The sequence below is a fragment of the Panulirus ornatus genome, chromosome 27 (genome assembly GCF_036320965.1).
Source record: "Panulirus ornatus isolate Po-2019 chromosome 27, ASM3632096v1, whole genome shotgun sequence".
NCBI lineage: Eukaryota > Metazoa > Arthropoda > Malacostraca > Decapoda > Palinuridae > Panulirus > Panulirus ornatus.
The window spans coordinates 13,873,235-13,895,542 of record NC_092250.1 but is presented as its reverse complement, the minus strand read 5'-3'; the positions used below and the strand labels follow the sequence as shown (position 1 = coordinate 13,895,542).

At 42.6% G+C, this 22,308-nt stretch overlaps 1 protein-coding gene across 1 annotated transcript in view; it reads right to left on the bottom strand.

Moving 5' to 3' along the window:
• The window catches only part of LOC139757672 (putative neural-cadherin 2), a 630,644-nt gene that overhangs the window by 52,458 nt on the left and 555,878 nt on the right, over positions 1-22,308 (bottom strand). Inside the window, 3 exon segments of the mRNA XM_071678436.1 lie at positions 1,050-1,213; positions 3,436-3,638; positions 19,928-20,327. Coding sequence (XP_071534537.1) covers positions 1,050-1,213; positions 3,436-3,638; positions 19,928-20,327 — 767 coding nt within the window.

The window sequence follows — 22,308 nt, the reverse complement described above, 5'->3', positions numbered from 1 at the left end:
CATGAGAACTAATCATACCCTCAACTGCCTTATTACTTACCTGCGCACTGAAATCACCCATCACCAATACCCTGTTCAATGCACCAAAACTGATGACATACTCATCTGAGCTGCTCCCCAAACACTTGCCTCTCATGATCTTTCTTCTCATGGCCAGGTTCATAAGCATCGGCAATCGCCTATCTCTTGCCATCCACTTTCAGCTTTACCCACTTCCTTATACTTTATCACACACTCCCACAACTGCTTTAGTAGTAGTGCTACTCCTTCCTTAGCTCTTGTCCTCTCACCTACCCCTGACTTTAATTCCAAGACATTTCTGAACCATTCCTCCCTTTTACCCTTGAGTTTTGCTTCTCACTGAGCCAGATCATTCAGGTTTCTTTCCTTAAACAGACTACCTATCTCTCGTTTCTTCTCATCTTGGTTATAACCACACACATTCAGACACCGCAGAGAATGGGCAATCCCCGCCTGACTCCTCCTTCCGTTGCCTCTTTTAGAAATTGATGATAAAAGATGGGGAGGGTTTCCAGAGTTCATAGTAAGAGCTGTAAGGTTTGTCAAGAGTATACCTGTATCTAAAAACAAAGCGTCAAATAAATGACGGTGAGTTAGGTGTGAGGAAGAACCCAACAAGAGAATGAGGAATTAGACAATTAGGAATACAGCTGCATGGGATGGGGAACTGAAGGAGTTATATAACCAGGAAACAGAGAGTTGAATAGCTGAGTTTAAAAGATGAGGAACTGGGAGACAGAAAAATAATTACACTTATCGAGGAAGGCAAAACTGGAGACTCACCATTTCCTTCAAAAAATTCACAGTTACATCCTGGAGAGATGGCTGGAAGAAAGGGCCACATTTGGCCTATCGCCCATATGAACAACAGGTTTCTCGATGTCGCAAGAGACCTTACCTGCCTCTGGAGGTGATATCAACGAAGTTATGTTCTTCTGAAGACAGAGAGAAAGTATGCCCTTGGCCAGCAAGCTAGGCCAGACATAAGGGTAAGAAAGAACGTATATCATAGGAACTGTTTCTCTTACCTTCCTTCCCTGACTTGGCTGGAGGCGAAGATGGTGCCGTCGCGGGTGTTGAGGGAGAAGAGTGGGTGAGGAGGCCCCATCCACTGGTACGTCTTGTCCCCAACGTCCCAGTCGTCCGGGTCGTTCACGAAGACTCGACCCAGGGGCGCCTCCGACCCTCCACCCTGACAGGGGGAGAAATCGGCAGATTATGCCTCTGTCTACACATGGCATGGCTTAGCGAGCATGTCTCAGTTTCTCTCTCTCAGAATCGCGGATAATATCACATAATCACACACTCATACTTAATAAATACTCCCTGCAGTGTTTGCACTATTCATCCAGACCTGCTCCTTCTACATTTACTTAACGACATAAACGCGAGTCCTACAGAATGCAAGGAATGTCATATTCAGGTATACGAGAACATGCAATCCATGCATTTGAGCAGGGTGCACGGAACGAATTATCGTACAGACGAACTAAATAGTGACTGATGGATGAATAATATGCATATGATTTCGTTCTTGTGCTTCATATGCCATCTACACGTTATATGGAGATGTACTCTAATGTCAAAGTATTTATATCCACTAAGGGAAATGAAGAGGACGTTCGCAAACTGTGCGGAGGAGGGTGGATGCATTAGAAACGATATGTTTGAGGACAAAATGTGGTTTGAGGTGGTTTGATTAAGTTATGAACGGGTAAGATGTGTTAAAAGGAACATTGTGGCTGAGAGATATGGAAAGGATGTGCTGAGAAGGTCTGGACATTTGGCGCGAATGAGCGAGAAGAGGTTACCATGAGGGTATATGTGTCAGAGGTGGAGGGAACAAGCAAAGGCGGAGAGACCAAACTGGAAATAGAAGGATCGAGTGAAAAAAGATTTGGAGTGACCGAGGCCTGAACATGCACGAGGGTGAGAGGTGTGTACGTGATAAAGTGAACTGGAACGTGTCACTGGATGGAACCAGGGCATGTGAAGCGGTTCAGGGAAACCATGGAAAGGTCTGTGGGGTTAATAGTTGTGGATAGCGAGCTTTGGCTTCGGTTCATCACACATAAAAGACAGAGAGAACAGAAGTGAGCGTATGCGATCTCTCTTCGTCTCTTCCTGGCGCTAATGCGGGAATCAGCGTACAAGTGTGAAAGAAAAGATTCGCTCACTGTTAGGCAGCTGGAAATCATATTCTCGATCGAATGCAGAAAGTTTTTCAGCTCTTGAGAGGAAAAATCCAAAGTTCGTAATAAAAACGATCAGGGGATATATATATATGTACGGAACTATTTCTCAGGTTCATTTCCATATCCTTGCGAAAGGTTTGTGAAGTCTTAGGTATTAACTCTGAGACGAAAGATCAAAATGGGATTGGGTGCATAGAACTATATGCTATGTTCATATACAGGATCTGATCTCCAAAATCACTGGCACGATGGATAAAAATAGTATCTTTTGTATGTAACGAAGTATCTACCTGCTGACATTTGACATTTATCTTTGTCAAAACTGTACCTCAGGTTTGGAGAAAAGACTACACTGCTCGTTATTATGAGCCAAGTAGAGACATCAAGCATAAACACTAAGTGACGAACGCCACGCATGGACAAATATTGTTCGAAATACCTTTAAACTCGTAGATGTAATAAGTCTAGTCTGTAGCTACGTTCTGTACACACACACACACACACACACATATATATATATATATATATATATATATATATATATATATATATATATATACTTCATCGCCGTTTCCCGCGTCACTTCCAGGAACAGACGAGAAACGCCACATCCGCTCACACCTAGTCCCTTGCTGTCATTCTAATGCTTCGAAGTCACAAATCCCTGTCAGGATTCTTCACATGCCCTGGTCCAGTCCACTGACAGCACGTCGACCCCAGTATACCACATAGTTCCAGTTTACTCTATTCCGTGCACGCCTTTCACCCTCTTGCATGTTCAGACCCCGATCGCCCAAAATCCTTTCACTCCATCCTTTCATCTCCAGTTTGGTCTCCCCGTGTGTATATATATATATATATATATATATATATATATATATATATATATATATATATATATATATATATGAAATCCTAAGTCAGAGACTCGGATAACCAAGCAAGTCTGAGGGAAAGACGAACAGGTTGGTTGGCTGTAAGCCAACCAACCTGTTCAAAAATCCGAGCCTTGGGCGACTCATAGTCAACGACACTAACTTTACTTACCGTGAGTCTTCAAAACTTACGGAAGTTTTAAACTTGCCTTCTGAGCGTGAAACACCCTCCTGAAGAAGTTAATGTCGTTGTAAGTTACCCTTGCATGAGGCAGCACGTTATCCTCGACTCTTCTGAAGATTTAACTCGACCCGAGTTTCATCATTTCTCGAACGTCTCTCACCTGAGTCTTCCAGAGGTAGACCGTCTTGGCGGCAGGTTTCATGGGGTTGTCGTTGATGTCGTCTATGACGACTGTGACCGTCTGCCTGGAGGCCAGCCCACCAGCGTCTGTGATCACCACCTCCACCAGGAGCTGTGGTTGCTCCTCCCGGTCCACAGCGCCCACAGTCCACAGCTCGGCGCCGCCTCGCCCACTATCCAGGTCTGAGGGAAGGTAAAGGACTTCCTCCTTATCCACTGCACAACAAGAACTGTTGAGGGAAGATACAGAATGATACGAATGTCTTAAGGGGGGAAAAAAAAAAAAATGCCCTACATAGCAACACACAACACCGTCACTATCTACAGTATTGCTAACGCCTGGAAACACAACTGTAACATCTAAAACACAACAGTTGCAACACCTGCAAAATATGACTAACCTCTGCAACACAAACCCTCATTAACATACACACATAATTGTGTGGTTCGGGTGGGGTGGTCATCATTTTCTATTTCGTGCAGTAGTAGTAGTCTTCAACTTTTCCCAGTAATACTAACAACTTTAATAGTAAAATCGATGCATTAAACACATACTTTATTACACACTATATTACCCATAGGTTCAAGAATAAATACACCATTCAAATGAAGGCTGTCTACACTGCTGAAAAATCATAGACTCTGAACAGTTCCGATTATATGTATACAAAGAATCGATCCACCTTTGAAAGGTGATTCTGGTCTCACCTCTGGGGCGGTTGTAATTGTACATACCAGAGAAAATTAGGGTTCTGAAAGTCTGACTCTAACAACTTGGCCTTAAGAACTCAGCCACAATGTTTGTTCTCTCTTCTCTCTTCTACAGCTATTACCCCAGTTTCCAGGTCAGAGAACTGGCTGTCTGTTTGTTCCCACCGTTAGCAAGACCATGTAATACTAAGCCAGCCACTCCGTCAGTTCAATAGTGTGTGGCCGTTGGCAGCTTATGGGTGAGTCTTTCCTGTGTCTCTTCTTTCCTAGCATTGCTAAGCTTTGGGGTTCATTTACCTCACGTCTTCACCCCTCACATGCCCCATTCCAAAAAATAAATGTCTTGCACTTCCATTTCATCTCTGACTATTTTTTTTTTCCTCTTCTCCCTTCGTTATCGTAGCAATCTCTTATATCACATTTTAGACTTAGCCGCTGCGAAGGCATTTTTTTTTTTTTTTTTCCCAAAAGAAGGAACAGAGAAAGGGGCCAGGTGAGGATATTCTAAAAAAAGGCACAGTCCTTTGTTCTTAACGCTACCTCGCTAACGCGGGAAATGGCGAAAGTTTAAATATATATATATATATATATATATATATATATATATATATATATATATATATATATATTCTTTCTTTCATACTATTCGCCATTTCCCGCATTAGCAAGGTAGCACTAAGAACAGAGGACTGGGCCTTTGAGGGAATATCCTCACCTGGCCTCCTTCTCTGTTCCTTCTTTTGGAAAATAAAAAAAAAAAAACGAGAGAGAGGAGGATTTCCACTCACCCGCTCCCTCCCCTTTTTAGCCGCCCTCTACGACACGCAGGCAATACTAAACACTTTAACTAAACACTGTTTATGACCCTCACATTTTCCCCATTTTCAATCAAACTCCACCACCACCAAAAAAACTCATATTCCCCAGCACGTTCGACCCATCGAGGCACCAAACGACTCTCTACTACCCTCACCTTCACATGGGAGGGCCACGACGGCCGCTGTAGCTTGTGTCCTCCTCCTCACCCACCCTGGGATTGGCTCAGACTGTCGGACAACATGGTAGACGACGCCGTGGTTTGCTCGTTAGGGTAAGGTGATTGCAACATGCGAGCCAAGGTCCGTATCCGTTTGTGTGTGTGTGTGTGTGTGTGTGTGTGTGTGTCCTACAAAACGCAATCATAACATTACGATTACTACTGCAACACATCACAAAACACTCTTGCTTCGCAGACGGTAACACAACCCACAACCTTACCACTTTGTGCACTTCTTCCCCACACTATCCACAACCCACCCCACACTATCCACAGCCCATCCCACACTATCCACAACCCACCCCACACTATCCACAACACAAGCATGACGCTGTTCACAACTTTCTCACATCAGTAATTACACCATCACAACATAACCCACAACTTTACCTCTTTACAATGTGGACAACTTCACCACACTATCCATAGCACAACACTGTTCACAACTTCCTTATATGAGTAGCCACACTATCACAACACAAGCCACAACTTCAGCTTATGTGCCTATTCACGGCTTCATCACAACAGTACATAAATTTTTTGTTATTCTTTTCTATATCTTAATGAGTGTAAGCCCCCAGGATACACAGATAGATAGATCAAGATAATAACATTATAACGTAGACACATTTTCTATGCAGAAACGATAAATACCATTATTATTTCCAGGACAGACAAAGTACCTCCGAACACCATGTAATTTTCCCCTCCTTAATACGTAGACAAATGACGAGCGGTAGGAACAAAAAAAAAATACCTAGAAATATACATGATATGCGCACAAGGAGTGTAACAGCTTTCATGATCAAGAGATATAAACACACAGACACAGACACACACACACACAAGTGGACACACACACACACACAAGTGGACACACACACATGTGAACCAACATTACATGATGTGATAAAGACTAACCCCCCCCCCCCTTCCCCCTCCCCCCATCTCCCTGTAGCCAGTTCGTGATAGAGAAAACACACACAAATCGTGGGGGTTATCTTTGGGGTGGGGGGTGGGGGGTGGGGTGTTATCCACCATTCCGTGTTAAGTATGGCACAAATATTACCCCCCTGCCCTCCACCTTTTTGGGTTTATATTCTCCTTGCAAACCTTAATTCTGTAGTAAAAACCGGGATTTAATACACTTCTTTTTTCCGTTTGCTTCCCGAAGACTTCCCCGGTGTGTGTGTGTGTGTGTGTGTGTGTGTGTGTGTGTGTGTGTGTGTGTGTGTGTGTGTGTGTGTATGCGTGTGTTTGTGTGTATGCACACGTGTGTGTGTGTGTGTGTGTGTGTGTGTGTGTGTGTGTGATTGTGCCTGTGTGTGTTTGTGTATGCGTGTGTTTGTGCGTATGCACACGTGTGTGTGTGTGTGTGTGTGTGTGTGTGTGTGTGTGTATGCGTGTGTTTGTGTTTATGCACACGTGTGCGTGTGTGTGTGTGTGTGTGTGCGTGTGTGTGTGCGTGTGTGTGTGTGTGTGTGTGTGTGTCTGTGTAAATACTGTACATGGAGGGAGTTCTACACTCATGGGGCCCTCCTTATCTCTGAAATGTGCGCGCGTGTGTGCGTATCTACTGATTTCTTTGGGGACGATTTAATATTCTTTTCTCTCTCTCTCTTCGACGGAACAATCCAATTTCCCAGCTTATCTAAGATAAGGCAGGAATGTTTAATTCTTAACAAGGTCTACAGGGAGCCCTTTGTCTGCTGCAGTAGCTCCTGAGGGAGGAAGACTCCTCCACAAATGCACGTCTCTCTGGGCCACATTATACCTCACGCCGGGGTTGAATTCGCAGGACCAAGTTAACTGCAGTACCTGCAGTGTGTGTGTGTGTGTGTGTGTGTGTGTGTGTGTGTGTGTGTGTCTGTCTGTCTGTGTGTGTGTGTGTGTATGTACCCGCGTATATACGTGATTACAATGTGATGAATGTTTGTGTGTTACTGGGAGAGTGTTTTACATTCGTGTTGTCCCGTCTCTTAATCTGTTTATTTGGATCGTGCATTCGCTCATGCACGTATATATGCGCACGCGCTCGCACACCCCCACACTAGCTTAAGTCAGGTACCCATGTATCGACCAGCCCCGAAGGGAGGATGAACACCTGGGCTGAGGACGAAAACCTTGGTTGGGTGTAGGCTGACTGCCACATCCAGGACTCGAATCCATGCTGGTCCGACCTTTTGGTCGTCCATGTCAGTAACTCTAACCAGTACGCCATGGGGACACTAGTGTGTTTGATTATCCACCTGTAGAGAGTTTCGGAGAGTGCTATACTGTCTCTTTTTGGAGGGACCCCATTTCAAAACTCTGCATTCATTCTTCCTCCTCATCACGCCTGGCATGTTCACCATCCAGTTACAGAAAACGTGTATCTTCGCCTTCCTCGCGACACTTTACTCCCCCTAGCTTCTCGTTACGTCCTCTTGTGTAGAACTCCTCCTCATTGCAAGGGGATCATATTCGTTAACGTTACCGTGGCCTCTTAGGAATGGTTTATCATTTTCTTGTAACTCTTGTGCACCTTGATATTCATAGTCTTGTCTCTATGCACTATTTTCCCTCCTCAGTACATCTGCCAGAGCTAAATTTTGCGAGCTATTTGTCCCACCACTGCTACGTATTGTCTAGGTCTCATTGCAAGACTGTGCAATCTCTTTTACACTGTTATTCATCACGAGTTGTGGCTTCATCGTCAACCGCAGCCATGTGTGATCTGATCCTTGTATGGAAGACGTTTACATTAGGTCATTAATATCAACAATCCTACCACAGAAACCCTAAAGGACTTGTCCAGCACGAACAGATGGCTATGACACACGTTTTCTGTTGTCTTTCAGTTCGATAACTCACATCACCTGACTGGTCCCCTCTGACACCAGGCAGAATGGGAGGTATGTTGGTAAGCAGGAGAGGCAGACTGATCATTCACATCATAAGAAACAGTTTGGATTCAGTTCCTTGAGGGGTTATGAGAGAAAGTGCGAGTTCCTATGAGGATGTAATCATTCTAATAGCAGTAAACTAAGATGTAATACAGCATATCAGCTGTTGCCTGTTCTTTTTTCTAGGTGTCATTACGATATCACCTGCTTTTTATACAACTCCAAACCCAACCCCAAAAACCCCTGCTATGTGGCTCCTGTAGCTGGAAAGCTGCACTCCGTGAAGGAGCAGGGAAAGGATGGACTCCTCTGAAGCGAGAAGGCACCTAGAGAACACTGTACTTCTTTTCGTCTATTAACAATAGTAATGCCTCACTGAAAGTGATATCTTGCATACGATAACACCTATATACCATGGACAGTAGGAAACATCACTGGATGTTGTAAACATGAACGGCAAAGTGATGCAGTCGCACAGCCGTGCTCAGGACAAGGGTTGACATACAGAGAACATCAGAAACTCTACCAAAGGATGATGCACAGAGAACATCAGAAACTCTACCAAAGGATGATGCACAGAGAACATCAGAATTCTACCAAAGGATGATGCACAGAGAACATCAGAAATTCTACCAAAGGATGATGTACAGAGAACATCAGAAACTCTACCCAAGGATGATGTACAGAGAACATCAGAAACTCTACCAAAGGATGATGCACAGAGAACATCAGAAACTCTACCAAAGGATGATGTACAGAGAACATCAGAAACTCAACCAAAGGATGATGTACAGAGAACATCAGAAACTCTACCAAAGGATGATGTACAGAGAACATCAGAAATTCTACCTAAAGAGGAAGCACAGAAAATCGAAGATTCTACCAAAGAGGATGCACAGACACCATCAGATAAGCCAGGCGATGCACACACACAAAAAAAACAAAAGCTAAGCTCAAAGATGTGCCTATAAACATCGTACGTGCAGCATCGGAAAGACTATGATGACGAACACAGAAAACAGGAGATTCGCAGCATCAGGTCAGTAAGAAGACGGTCCAGAAACAGCAGATGGGAAGCTGCGGATAAACTAAAAGACGAACACAACAGCAGCACACGTAAGGGCAAAGGATAGAAGCAGGGACAGCCGGAATACTGAAGGGTATCGTCAAAACGTTCCAAACAGAAATAGCAGACGGCATGGAGCAGTATAGGAGCACCAAACATCCGAAATAAAACGAGGCAAATCGAGACATCAGACATCGTTAAGCAGGAAACAAGCACGGTGCTGCAAGCAGATGGAACAGTAAGCAGGAAACAAGCAAGCAGATGGAACAGTCGTCTTGCAGAGTACGACACGCAAGGAGGCACATCAAGACGCAAGAAAGTCGTGGAGACAGGAACCTCCACATGGGATCTGCAAACACTTTTGTCTTTTAAAGGAGCATCCGAAGTGGTACTTAACCTGTCTCAAGCAGTAACAGAGACTCTAACACCACGACGACACCTGAGGGTCTATGGTGCCTGCCTCATCACTGGATGAACCACTTGGCTACCAGGACGAGAGGCAGAAAACGTCAGTGTCTTGGCTTCTCGCTACATCCAGAACGGAATTCTCCAAATATGGATCCGAGACGCTGGTGTACCCAACGGAGCAGACGCTTGTAGTCACCAGTGGCTGGGTTCCCTCAAGATGACACACATGAGGTTGAACATTTATATACTTGAGTGAAGTTGGAAAGGATCAAAATTTTGCGCGTGATCAAGATATTCCCACGAGTCCACGGGGAAAACATGTCAGACGTCCTAGCTTCGTCTCTTCGATGTATATCAAATGACTGTTATATTTTTCTCTTGTGTCTCTCCTGATGATGTGATTATTACACGAAAGTGCACTTGGGAACTTTTCGTGTATCATTTTCCCCGTGGACTCATAGGAATACTTGAGTGAAATGTACTTGAGGAGTGAAATGTAATCGCATACTACGCTGAATATTTTTTCTTAATGATGTATTAGAGTTCCGGGGAAGTTCACATCAAGTTCCTAAATAACTCAGAACATTAAAAATTTCCCCGTGGAATTTCGTGAAAGATTTTTTGAGTTACGGTATCAAAACGTTTCTCCAGCGGACTCTCCTTACTACGTCCTGCATATGAAGGAAGTGTACAACACGTCACACTGAACCATTTCACCTCTCCTCCCAACCCTGTAAATTAACCATTTCGTAAACCAGTCTTCATGCTGAGAGTGATAACATACATACACAGAAACACGTCCACAGCACGTCCAGCCCTGCCTGCACGGACCCACCAGCCTGCACCTCATTAAAATACATATTCGCACTTTCGTTCTAGCTATTTCCAAAAAGCGTGTGCAATGTGGGGAAAATCAGCGTTGCCTTGGTGGTGCTTTGGTTTATTCTGGCCAGCGATGCAGGTTTTCTGAATGTAAAATGAAGGTGGACTGATGTAAACAGGGGGAGGGAGAGATAAGTTTTCGTACTCCCACTTTAAGAAGATAAAACAATGCACAAATTTTTAACCCAATGGAAAGGTCCGTGTGGGGCCTGGATGTGGATAAGGAGCTGTGGTTTCGGTCCATTACACACGACAGCTAGAGACTAGAGTGTTGAACGGATGTGGCCTTTCTTCGTCTGTTTTCCTGACGCTACCTCGCTGACGGAAAGGGGGCCAGGTGAGGATATTCCCTCAAAGGCCCAGTTCTCCGTTCTTAACGCTACTTCGCTAACGCGGGAAATGGCGAATAGTTTAAAAGAAAGAAAAGATATATATATATATATATAAATATATATATATATATATATATATATATATATATATATATATATATATATATATATTTTTTTTTTTTTTTTTTTTTCATACGATTCGCCATTTCCCGTGTTTGCGAGGTAGCGTTAAGAACAGGGGACTGGGCCTTAGAGGGAAAATCCTCACCTGGCCCCCTTCTCTGTTCCTTCTTTTGGAAAATTAAAAAAAAAAACGAGAGGGGAGGATTTCCAGCCACCCGCTCCCTCCCCTTTTAGTCGCCTTCTACGACACGCAGGGAATACATGGGAAGTATTCTTTCTCCCCTATCCCCAGGGATATATATATATATATATATATATATATACATATAATATATATATATATATATATATATATATATATATATATATATATATATACATATATATATATATATATATATATATATATATATATATATATATATATATATATATATATATATATATATGTATAGCTTTATGGGATGGCCTTGATTCGAGCTTCAGTTCCCCATGCCGTCTCACCTGACATACAGAAAAAACAAATAATTGCGTTACTGAGATTCTCTTTGTGCTTATTGAAGCAAATGGGATAGACAATTGTTGTGCTCTCCTATATAAGCACCACTACAGCTGCCTTACTTAATTCTAAAGTAATTCGATGAACAGGAGGAGACCTGAGTCTTATCCTACCCCATACTTATACTTACACCCGGGTATGCTGGATGTCAAACCCGGGTATGCTGGATGTCAAAACGTATATTCAGATAAAATACGAAAACGAGTTACGTAACGAGATGGTTCCTTTACTACATTACGGAGCAAAACAGATGTGACGCATTTAAACGTACTACATAGACGATGGCTACAGAGACAACAACTCAGGCGTCACTACGTTATAGTGTCAGTGGTAAGCTAAGTACATATATTCTATTTAACAGCAGAGCGTAGATATACGCCATATAGCAATATAGCAAAAAATAAATAAATATAGCAAATGAATATAGCAAAAAAAAAAAAAAGAAATATGTAACTTTTGTTATAATTTTTCTCAATCGATTCGTAGTCTGACGAGCATGAAGTATATGGTCTTGGTGAGCGAGTCATATGACACAAGGCCTGGCAGTGAGTGGTACGCTTGGCATGAAATGACAACGGTGTCGTTTGGCGGCACCGTGAGAGTGTCAGTGCCATCTGACAGTGTCGTCTGACACTGAGTGACATCCTTAGTCTGCTATTATGGTGTAGCTTGACAGTGACACACAAGGTGAAAGTGCCTTGTGACACTCGTAAGCAATTAAGTGGGTGGCTCGCCTGGCACGACACGATGGTAAGTGTCACACGACACTCCTTAGCGTGTGAGTGACACGCTTGGTGCATGATGAAAGTGCTATCAGACACAGAGTGTGTGGGATGACACGCTTGCCACGAAATGACACATTATGGTCTGACACTCTATACGCGTGTGGGTGACATGGATGGCTCAATGACACACTATCGTCCGACACTCAAAAGTGTGTGTGTGTGTGTGTGTGTGTGGAGAGACTCTCGCTTGCACACATACGGTAATTAAACACACCTGCACCCGACACCTAATTAGTTTTCGGCAGGATTAGGCCTCGTGTAGAGAACCCAGAACTCTTCATTTTCAATTTGAGTTTCCTGTGTTAGTATTTACCATGGAAGTGGCTCGCAGGTATTCTAACGAGTAAAAACGTGCTTTTCTGTTAAGATCCAGATACAGAACTCTCAGGTAAGTGGAAATAACTGAGGAGATAAAAAGAAGCTGGTTCATTGGATGGCGAGTAGTTTAACGTCTAGTTTATTTTGTTTTTGGTTGTACTATGTGATCCTGCTCGTCCCGTTGAAATGTTGCACAGTGTAATACAGCATTGGTAATATAACCAGATATATTCATCTGGCGAGGTTATGTGGTATCATGAAGTGCAGATGACTGCATTCCTTCTGTGCTGCTCCTGTGGTTCTGTATCGTGTATTGCTATAGTCACCACCCTGTACGTGGCCATGCCCAGCCAGGAAGGGGTTAGTAATGAGGAACAAATTCCATCAATACAGGTCGTGTGGCATCTTCACTACTAGGCATCTATCTGGGCCACGCGTTATGTAGCACCTTATGAAAATAAAAGACCCCCCCATCTTACCCTGTTCCCTGGAAGAGCCTAAAGAAAATGGATGCCGATGCCCCAAACTGGTCATCTGGTGGCACAGCCCTTGAAGTGTCTGAGCTGAAGATCAACTTTGCGTGTTGAAAGCTATGCAAATTTACACTCAAATCCACGAGGGTTGGTTCGCTGTATACCAAACTACGAAGATGTTCTCTGTACAGAGTCGTGCATTACACTGAGCCTGCGAAGCTCAGTCATCTACAAGCCTGTGTTTCTCAAAACCCTTTTTTTTTTTAAAGTCCTTATGTATTTTTCTGCCGGAAAGGCCATCTTGTTATCCCTTCCCCAAGTGGCTTCTTTCATTTTAATCTCTTCATTTTGCTGTGTGATGGAAAACGACCTTTGGCTACGAGTCTGAATCATTTGTTTCATCTAAATTGTCATCTTTACATCCAACCGAGAATTAGGTATCAAAGTAATGAATAATTATTCAGTTATATAATTGACCTTATGGTCCTTAATGATCCTAAAGATCAAGTCAGATTGGTGTATAGTTTGTGAAAAATAGGACTGGTTTTCTTCTTGCAAAGTTTACCTTGATACAAGACATAACTAGATTCATGGCAATTCAAAATCTGACCCTTGTCTACCCACTGAGTGACCTTTCCCTGACCCTTGTGAGGGTCAACTCGTTGGAGTCATCCTCGGATTCTTCAGATCCAGATGAACAGGACTATGTTAGAAGAACCTCGCCCCTCACCAGCGAGGGATAAACAACTCTGAATGATTCAGTGGCTTCTTCTCCTCCTCCTCCTCCACTCGAAGTCACGACTGGTAGTTGGAGGAGGTCGCGTGTGCTCAGCCCAACGTAGCGGTGAAAATAGAAGAGATTTCGTGCGACTCGCAGATGAGGAGGATGACAGACAATAATCATATTTAGATGGGTCAGGCGACCACGAAAGGTGACTGATTTAGATGGGTCAGGCGACCACGAAAGGTGACTGATTTAGATGGGTCAGGCGACCACGAAAGGTGACTGATTTAGAAGGGTCAGGCGACCACGAAAGGTGACTGTAGGCGCGTCATCTAAAGGAGGCTCAATATCTAGGCAGAGCGATATCAAATGTGTGTGTGTTAGATAGATAGATAGATAGATAGATAGATAGAGAGAGAGAGAGAGAGAGAGAGAGAGAGAGAGAGAGAGAGAGAGAGAGAGAGAGAGAGACAAGCACTGGGCTCAATGGCGACGCGCAACATTTGAATGAGGACAAGCATTTAAGCTTTAACTTCATCTGAATTTCTATAATGCGCCGAGTTTAAAGAGCTTTGGTCGTTTCAAACAACTCAATCTTATCCATCGTCTGTTACGAGGAATTGTGTTGTGTGTCGTGTACAGGAATGGCCAGAGAGAGAGGTTCACTGAAAAATATGTCACAGATGACACAGTGTACGTCATATATCCGAAAATCATTCTTCTCAAGACATACTCAATCAAATCAATCTCTTCATTCATCAAAAGGTTATAATCGTTGGATTTTCTATATGTTCTGGTATCAGAGTTTGGCATTACGTGTGCCTCAAGCTACAGGTGGTAACGAACGAATCGAACTCTGTTTCGAGATGTGTAAATGTTGAGTTTTCCTTTCTATACCGATGTTGCGAAGCTGTGGTTTTCTCTACAATACGGAGAAATGAAAGTCCTGTTCCGATTATCAGCGTCGAGTACATTTCTTATCGGCGTTTGACCATCGCTAAAGATCTAAAATGGTCTTTTGGATCTGAACAGCAAAATAATACAAAGGGTTTTGAATCTAAGTGACACTTTCATCAACTATGTCTTTACATGATCACTCATGTTCCTTATCGCTTTTTTTTTTCCGTTTCAGTCTGTGTCTGGCCTCGAAGTGGGGGCCTCTCTCTACCCATGATCGAGGCCTCTGAAATACAGTCACCCCAACACTGTTGCACTGACGACACATAATTAACTATATCAGACCAGCAGAACACTGCACGCCTCCGGAACCCACGACATGTACAAGTGTTAGGATCGAGTGAGTGGGGAAAGAAAATGGAAATATTCGTCGTTCTTCAGAATGTCTACAAGACAGAAAACGAGTATTTGAGGAAAGGATCTGTTGTGCCATCACTATTTCCCTCCTGCAGCTAAATTTCATATGTGAATGCTGCACTAAAACTCAGAAAAATTGCGATTTCTTTTTTAGTTTCATCCTATTTGCATACAATTACTTGGTCGATTTTCAATACTTCAAGATCCTTGAAGGTATGACAGACGTGTATGTACAAAATATTTGGACATTTTCCTTCGACGATTATATTCAACATGGCTTCACAGAGCTAAGAAGAAAAGTGCACAAACTGCATTATTTTCACCATTTCTCTTGGGAGGACCATTATCTAAACACATAATACGTTACTTGTATGTAACTATCTCTTAACACGGCTGTCCTGCTAATGATGCTAATAATTCTCTTCAGTTCTTCACACTTTTGATTTTCATTTTCTCAGTAAGCTGTAATGATTCAAATTACCCAGAACTCACCACTATAATGTGGCCTCATTTCTAGCTCCCACTCACGCTGACCCTTCCATAGGCACAACAGCTTTCTTTTTCTCTTTTTCCTTGGATTTACCTGATGCTCTTTTATGCAGCACACATATGATATCAAGCGACATGAACCGGATCTACACCCACTGAAGCCGTCTCGGCTTGCGATGCTTTCGTTTCGAAGCGTATTACCTGTTCGAGTGTTTGTTGAGATGAAAACTGGGTTACTTCTACATCTAAGGCATTTTTCCATAAGCTCCACCATTCAGTGCCAGTAAGAGGTTCACTGCGAGTGATGGTTCCAATGTATCTACATCCTAGTCATCTGGGGGTAATATGTGGCGTTGAAACACATCCTTCGCACAGTGAAGCGTCTCACTCCAATGGACGGGCGATGGTCGTGTATTCTCTTTGGCCTGCAGAATCTTCCAGATCGCCAAGTAACCTACAGATTTTACGTTATACTAATCATGCTATATGACTTCATTTTTGGAAACACTGCTGTAGGGTTGCCCTTTGCCAGTTGCGTGTTAGGGATGAGGCAAGACTAACACGCAACAAACAGTGCATTTCACAGAAAATATCTTAAGCTTGGAATTTCCTGATCCACTGTGTACCACATACAAGCAGTCGTACGGGGAGTACGCCTCATAACCGTATCGTCATAAGCTTTATTTTAAAATGGGAATTCGAGACGGCTTCAACAAGTCTCGATTCCATTGCATTATCCTAAAAGTATGAATTCGAGACGGCTTCAACAAGTCTCGATTCCATTCGTGTCTCCAGATTCTATGCTTCTGTTCCAAGCAGGAATACCAAGTAAACTGAACACATAAACACTATGTCTATGGTATGGATTGGTTTGGTGGGCATGTGTGTGGGACTCGAAATGCATTCACGTCCCCGAGGTGAGTTCAGGGTAATTTGAATCGTAATTCATCGAGAGACTGAAAATCAAATCAATGAAAAGTATCATAAAAATAGGGAGATTATCAACCATATTCACATGGATCATCTTATGATTATAAACTTATTTCAAACATGATTATCAATTTCGACAGAAATGATGAAAATAGTGCCATTTTTTGTACTATTCCCCAAACTCAGAATTTTTGTAAACGAGGCCCATATTACATATGGTCCAAGAGAGGAATTTTCTGAACACATTAATTTATTCAAAGACACGTCTTACATACCCTCTGGCATTCTGAAAATTGACAAAAACACAAATATGGATTTTGTGAGAATTGTCGTTATTCTAAAATTACGAGCTCAACATACACTTTTTCTTAAATACTACCAAATGGAAACATTTTGGCAAGATTTACCAAGTACGGGTCTTTCTGACACCCCTCAGATATTCTGAAAACAGGAACAAATAATGTTCATTACCCAGCACAACGTGCAAGCTGAACACAACAAAAACATTAAAAGGGAATGAATTTATTTCACAGTAATGATTATAATAAACTTCACATGCAAACAAAGGCTTTTATGACCAGTACATGTCCAAAGTGTTTTAGACGCAACATTTAAAACACGAAAGGCAAGATTACTTAAATTTGTAGTTGCATATGTTTTCTATACTGTTCAATCTATACGTGGGAACAATTAACATTATAATTAATGTCCTCAAAATTCTCGATGGCCAAAGTATAGTTTTATCAGCTGAATGGCATATCTAAAAGCTTTCAATGCACAAAAAGGTTTTTGGCCAATTTCATGATATGGATTTACAATAGAAAACAGTTCAGTGTGGTAAATAATGTAAATGATACCCGGGTATTGTAAATGGCTTTCGTTATAAACACACATGAAATAATATTTACAGCAACGGTTGTTCTTTCTACCTGGAACTCAAAATTCTCTTCCCTTCGAGTCGAAGACAAAATTCAAAGTAAGCTTTTTAATCCTCAATCGCTTTTCCGCGACATATTTTTTATAATTATTTTTCAAATAGAATTTTGTTTCCCCAACACAAGACTCCTTACAATCAAACAAGAAAAAAAATACTTTTTTCCGAATCAATCAAAACATTTCCCGGCTTCATCTCAAACGAAGATGTAAAAAAAAAAAAAAAAAGGTTTTTTTAAACTTTTACCAGACAAAGTAGAGTGGGGAGGCCCTTGTTTACATCTGCCACTGTCCTGGACCTGCTGGAATTTAAAAGATATACTCGTGGGTCTGTTGACCAACCTGCAGCACACTGCAGTGGATTTACTAAGTCACACACACACACACACACACGTTACACCTCACAGAACAGAAACCAGTTCATACTAAACAGAATAAATCTACTCACGATGAAACATATCGATAACCTAATCACTGCAAAGGCCAACATGCATGCCTCCCTCAACACAGTGAACCACAAGACCACCAGTTGCACGGTGAACATGTTACATGCTTAGCGCAAAAATTCATCCCCTACTCATGGAGCACTTTTGACTCACCGTAATGACTTCCCGTCTACCAAAGACCACGCAGACTTAATCATGAGACACTTCTCGAAAAATCAGCCAACAGACCACCCTCGCCTCTCAGCAAGAGGGAGTAATGAAAAACCGACACAGAATCTATTCAGAAACAAGTACCCACCCACCCTTCACTACCATTGATACAAGCGATGCAGTGAAGACATTAAAAGAACTCGCGCGCAGCTGTCCCTGAATAGCAAGTCAAACATGTATGTAAAGCACTATGACCCACTTGGTATTATGTTGGTATTTCCAACATAATACCACTCCTCACACCCTTCAAACCAACCAACCACCTCCCATCCTCCTCCTACCGCCCTATATCACCTCTATCTTCTGTATTCAAACTCTGGGAAAAAAAAGAGATCCACAACTGAAACAAAATATCCCACCCTCATCCACATACCATACCTTCTGACAACGACCACTCCAACACCACTACTATCAGCAGAGACCACAAACAACTCATGCTGGATGACTCTGACCAAACACAATCTCCCCATTCCACACAATCCTGATGGCACTACACATCAGCAAAGCATTTGACATTGTAACCCCGACACATCCACACAACAAAAGATATTTAACACCAACCCTCCACAACTGTGGCAAAAAGAGTGGCTGGCCAATTTCATAGCAGGCTGCCATGCCAGAGTCACTCACAATATCTTCACATTTAAAACCTTTCAACTCTATAATGGTGTCCCCAAGGAGCATTTCTTTCTCTTAACCCTCTTCAGTCTCTTCCTACGCGACCTCCCATTACCTCCAGCGAACCATATCATTAAGGTCGTATTATGTGCAGACGATCTCACACCCACACACACACACAATCATAACAACCTTGATGCACAAGTAGCAGCAACAGACATTACACAACTGGATCAATGGTGCACCCAGGACAAAATGTCTCCATCTCCGAAGAAGCATGCAGTCACACTTTTAACCCTAGACAGACGAGAACTAAGCTTACATCCTCCAGCCACCTTGAAAGGATAATCATTTCCAATGAATCATACATCAACCATCACATACGACACACACACGACATTCACTATCTACACCAGCATCATTAAAACACACTAAGTAAATGCCCTTAACAACAGTAACTGGTTCTAGATTTGGACAAAAGAAAAAAAATCCTGAGCACCCACTACAAACAATTCATCTGTTCCACTCTAAACTGTGCCTCACCTGTCTCGTCTGTCATCCTTTCAAAGGTAAATGTAAAAACCAAACCACATACAAATGAAGCGCTCACAAAAATTACTAGCTGCTTTGCAACTAATAGATACTCAACACTAACACAGTGAAACAAAGATCCTAATACTCTATGCCTCTTCCAGAACTTGCTCGGCATCCAATTCTTTATAACAGAACTAGATCTCTTCAACCAAAACATCTCAATAACGAAACATCGGCATCCAATTCTTTATAACAGAACTAGATCTCTTCAACTAAAACATCTCAGTAACGAAACATCGGCATCCAATTCTTTATAATAGAACTAGATCTCTTAAACCAAAACATCTCAATAACGAAACACCACACTCAGAAATAACAAGCCTATCCCTGCCCCATGCATCTGCAATCTCTACTCGCAGATTTTCCCCCTCAACCCTGAGCATATGTAATCGCCATAAGAGACATACAAAGTACACAAAGTAATCGAAAAGAATGATAAATCTAATCCCTTGACTCATAAGTTCATAATGCATAAGTCTGTGTGTGGAAAGCTCGATTCGCATGTGTCTGGGATGCCCTAAAGAGACACTCAAAAGCTTACTACAGGTGCTGCAGACCTTGGAATCAGGATGCCAGACAGACTCAAGGCTCCTGGTTTTTGATGGCAGTGACAGAGAGACATCGAAATGTACTTACGTGGGTCGAACTTGAGTCTGATGTGGGCGAGGACGTGGGCGGCGTTGGTCGGCACCAAGGTCAGGTTGAAGGGTGGTCCGTGGCCCAGCGCCCACACGTCGTAGTCCGTGGCTGTAAGGACCCCCAAGAGGGTGGGGGGCGCGCCCTCCGTCACATGTAGGAGGGTCGGCGGAAGGAGGAGTGGGGGGCAGTCATTGACGTCTGTGACAGTGATGGTGAGGGTGGCGGTGGAGGTGAGTGGCGGGTGGCCGTGGTCCACGGCAATGATTTTGGCCACGCCCGTACCTCCGTCAGGAGCCTCACGGTCCAGGGCGCGCCACAAGGACACTCCCCCATCTTCATCTACCTTCATGGCACCCCATCCGCCCGACATCTGGTAGTCGACCTTCTGCTTTCCTCCCTAAAATCATATGAAATAACAGAGCCAGAGATGAGAATCAAACCTCAAGCAAAGGGAATAAAAGGGATATTTATTCTCGTGACGAGTTTGAAGTGTTTCACCTCAATCCTAAGATTAAGTCCATGATTTTTATGAGTAAAACATCTCACTGCTCGAGTACTTAAGTATCTGATGTTGAAAACAAAGTAGATTCGTGGAAATTGAAAAAAAAAAAAATACTACTGGAATAGAACATAGATTCGTGGAAATAGAAAAAAATACTACTACTGGAATAGAACATAGATTCGTGGAAATAGAAAAAAATACTACTGGAATAGAACATAGCTTCGTGGAAATAGAAAAAAAACACTACTACTGGAATAGAACATAGCTTCGTGGAAATAGAAAAAAAACACTACTACTGGAATAGAACATAGATTCGTGGAAATAGAAAAAAAAAATACTACTGGAATAGAACATAGATTCGTGGAAATAGAAAAAAAAATACTACTGGAATAGAACATAGATTCGTGGAAATAGAAAAAAAAAATACTGTTGAAATAGAACTTAATTTAAAAAAATAACCTCATTTGTATTGCAATTTCCACAAAGCCTTACGTAGTCATATTCTGTTTTCATAACTGGAAAGTTGATACTTGTTTTACACTCTGTAGAAACAGACGACTTACCAATCACACCAGCACAAAAAAAACCTCAGGGTTAGAGATGTTGCATTTTCGTCTATCTCGAAAACGTTTCAACTGTCTCTGTGATAACGAGCAATGGTGATTAGTCCCCCTTAAATACGTAGAGAAAAAGGAGTTGATTCTCATGTCTGCTTCACCTCACATTTTGACGACGCTATATTCGCTGTTTCACCACACATTTTGACGACGCTATATTCGCCGTTTCACCTCACACTTTGACATCAACCGTGTCCCCTTATGGATTGGAATCTTCAGTCCTTATCGCATGCTTAATGTACTGTATTTTCGTTCATTACAACAAAACAAAACTCTTTAGTTACAGTGTATATCTAGGCTTGGATACCACAGCATCTATTAACCTTTAACTCACCCTACGAGCAACGCTGCAACTAGTAGGTTGCAGTGAGCAACAGGCAGGTCATGGTCACCTAACTACCCATGACCTAATAGCATTTCCGTAGTACCTGGAACCATATTACACCCATTCGTGTCAAAGGATAATCGCTTTACTGTGTCTCGTTTGAAATAAACTACGTGGCTGGTCGTACCACTGCCTCGAACACACCATTCCCGTATACCACGCAACCTATCATCATATCCCTTCCCATTACTTTATAGTGAATACAAAGCACGGGAAACTCCACGAAGCTTCGGGTCTGTAATTCCTAGCGCTCTGGGATGCCAGGATTCTCCTAAGTCCCTCCTGTCTCTGTTGTCAGCAGGTGAGAGGACGGAGGAAGAAGCAATATCCTATCCATCCCAAGACCCTTGTCCCTCTAATAGACTTTTACTTTTCTCGTTCATCTCACCAACATTCTCGCTCTTTGTACAGACCTTTCCTCCCTTAATGCCATCTGGGTAATATCACCCCAAATGTGCTTCTCTAGAAAGGTTCATCTGTCTAATGATGCTTTTGTGTATCCATTTCACGTTTCGAAGTCTGATCTTCGTTCATCATTCAGTTTCATAGTCTATGCCCAAGCCAGCACCTCACCGCCTGTTGCACGTCTCTTGTATCTCAAACGTCTCTTGTATCTCAAGCCTTTTCGTTATTTGGGTCAAGGTTTGTGCCTCAACTAACCATTTCTTTTCCTCTGCCTCGCACACGTCTCGCCGAACTCTACAAACCTTACAACTTTCTTTCTTCATATACGCCGGGACGTCCTCTCTTCCTGAAGTTGAGGTCGTGCACTTGTAACAAGATATGAGGGTTCATCATTGGGGGTGTGAGATGGTGTGAGGTGGGATCATCATTGGGGGGTCCTCCCTCACAGATGGTGGTGAGGTGGGATGAA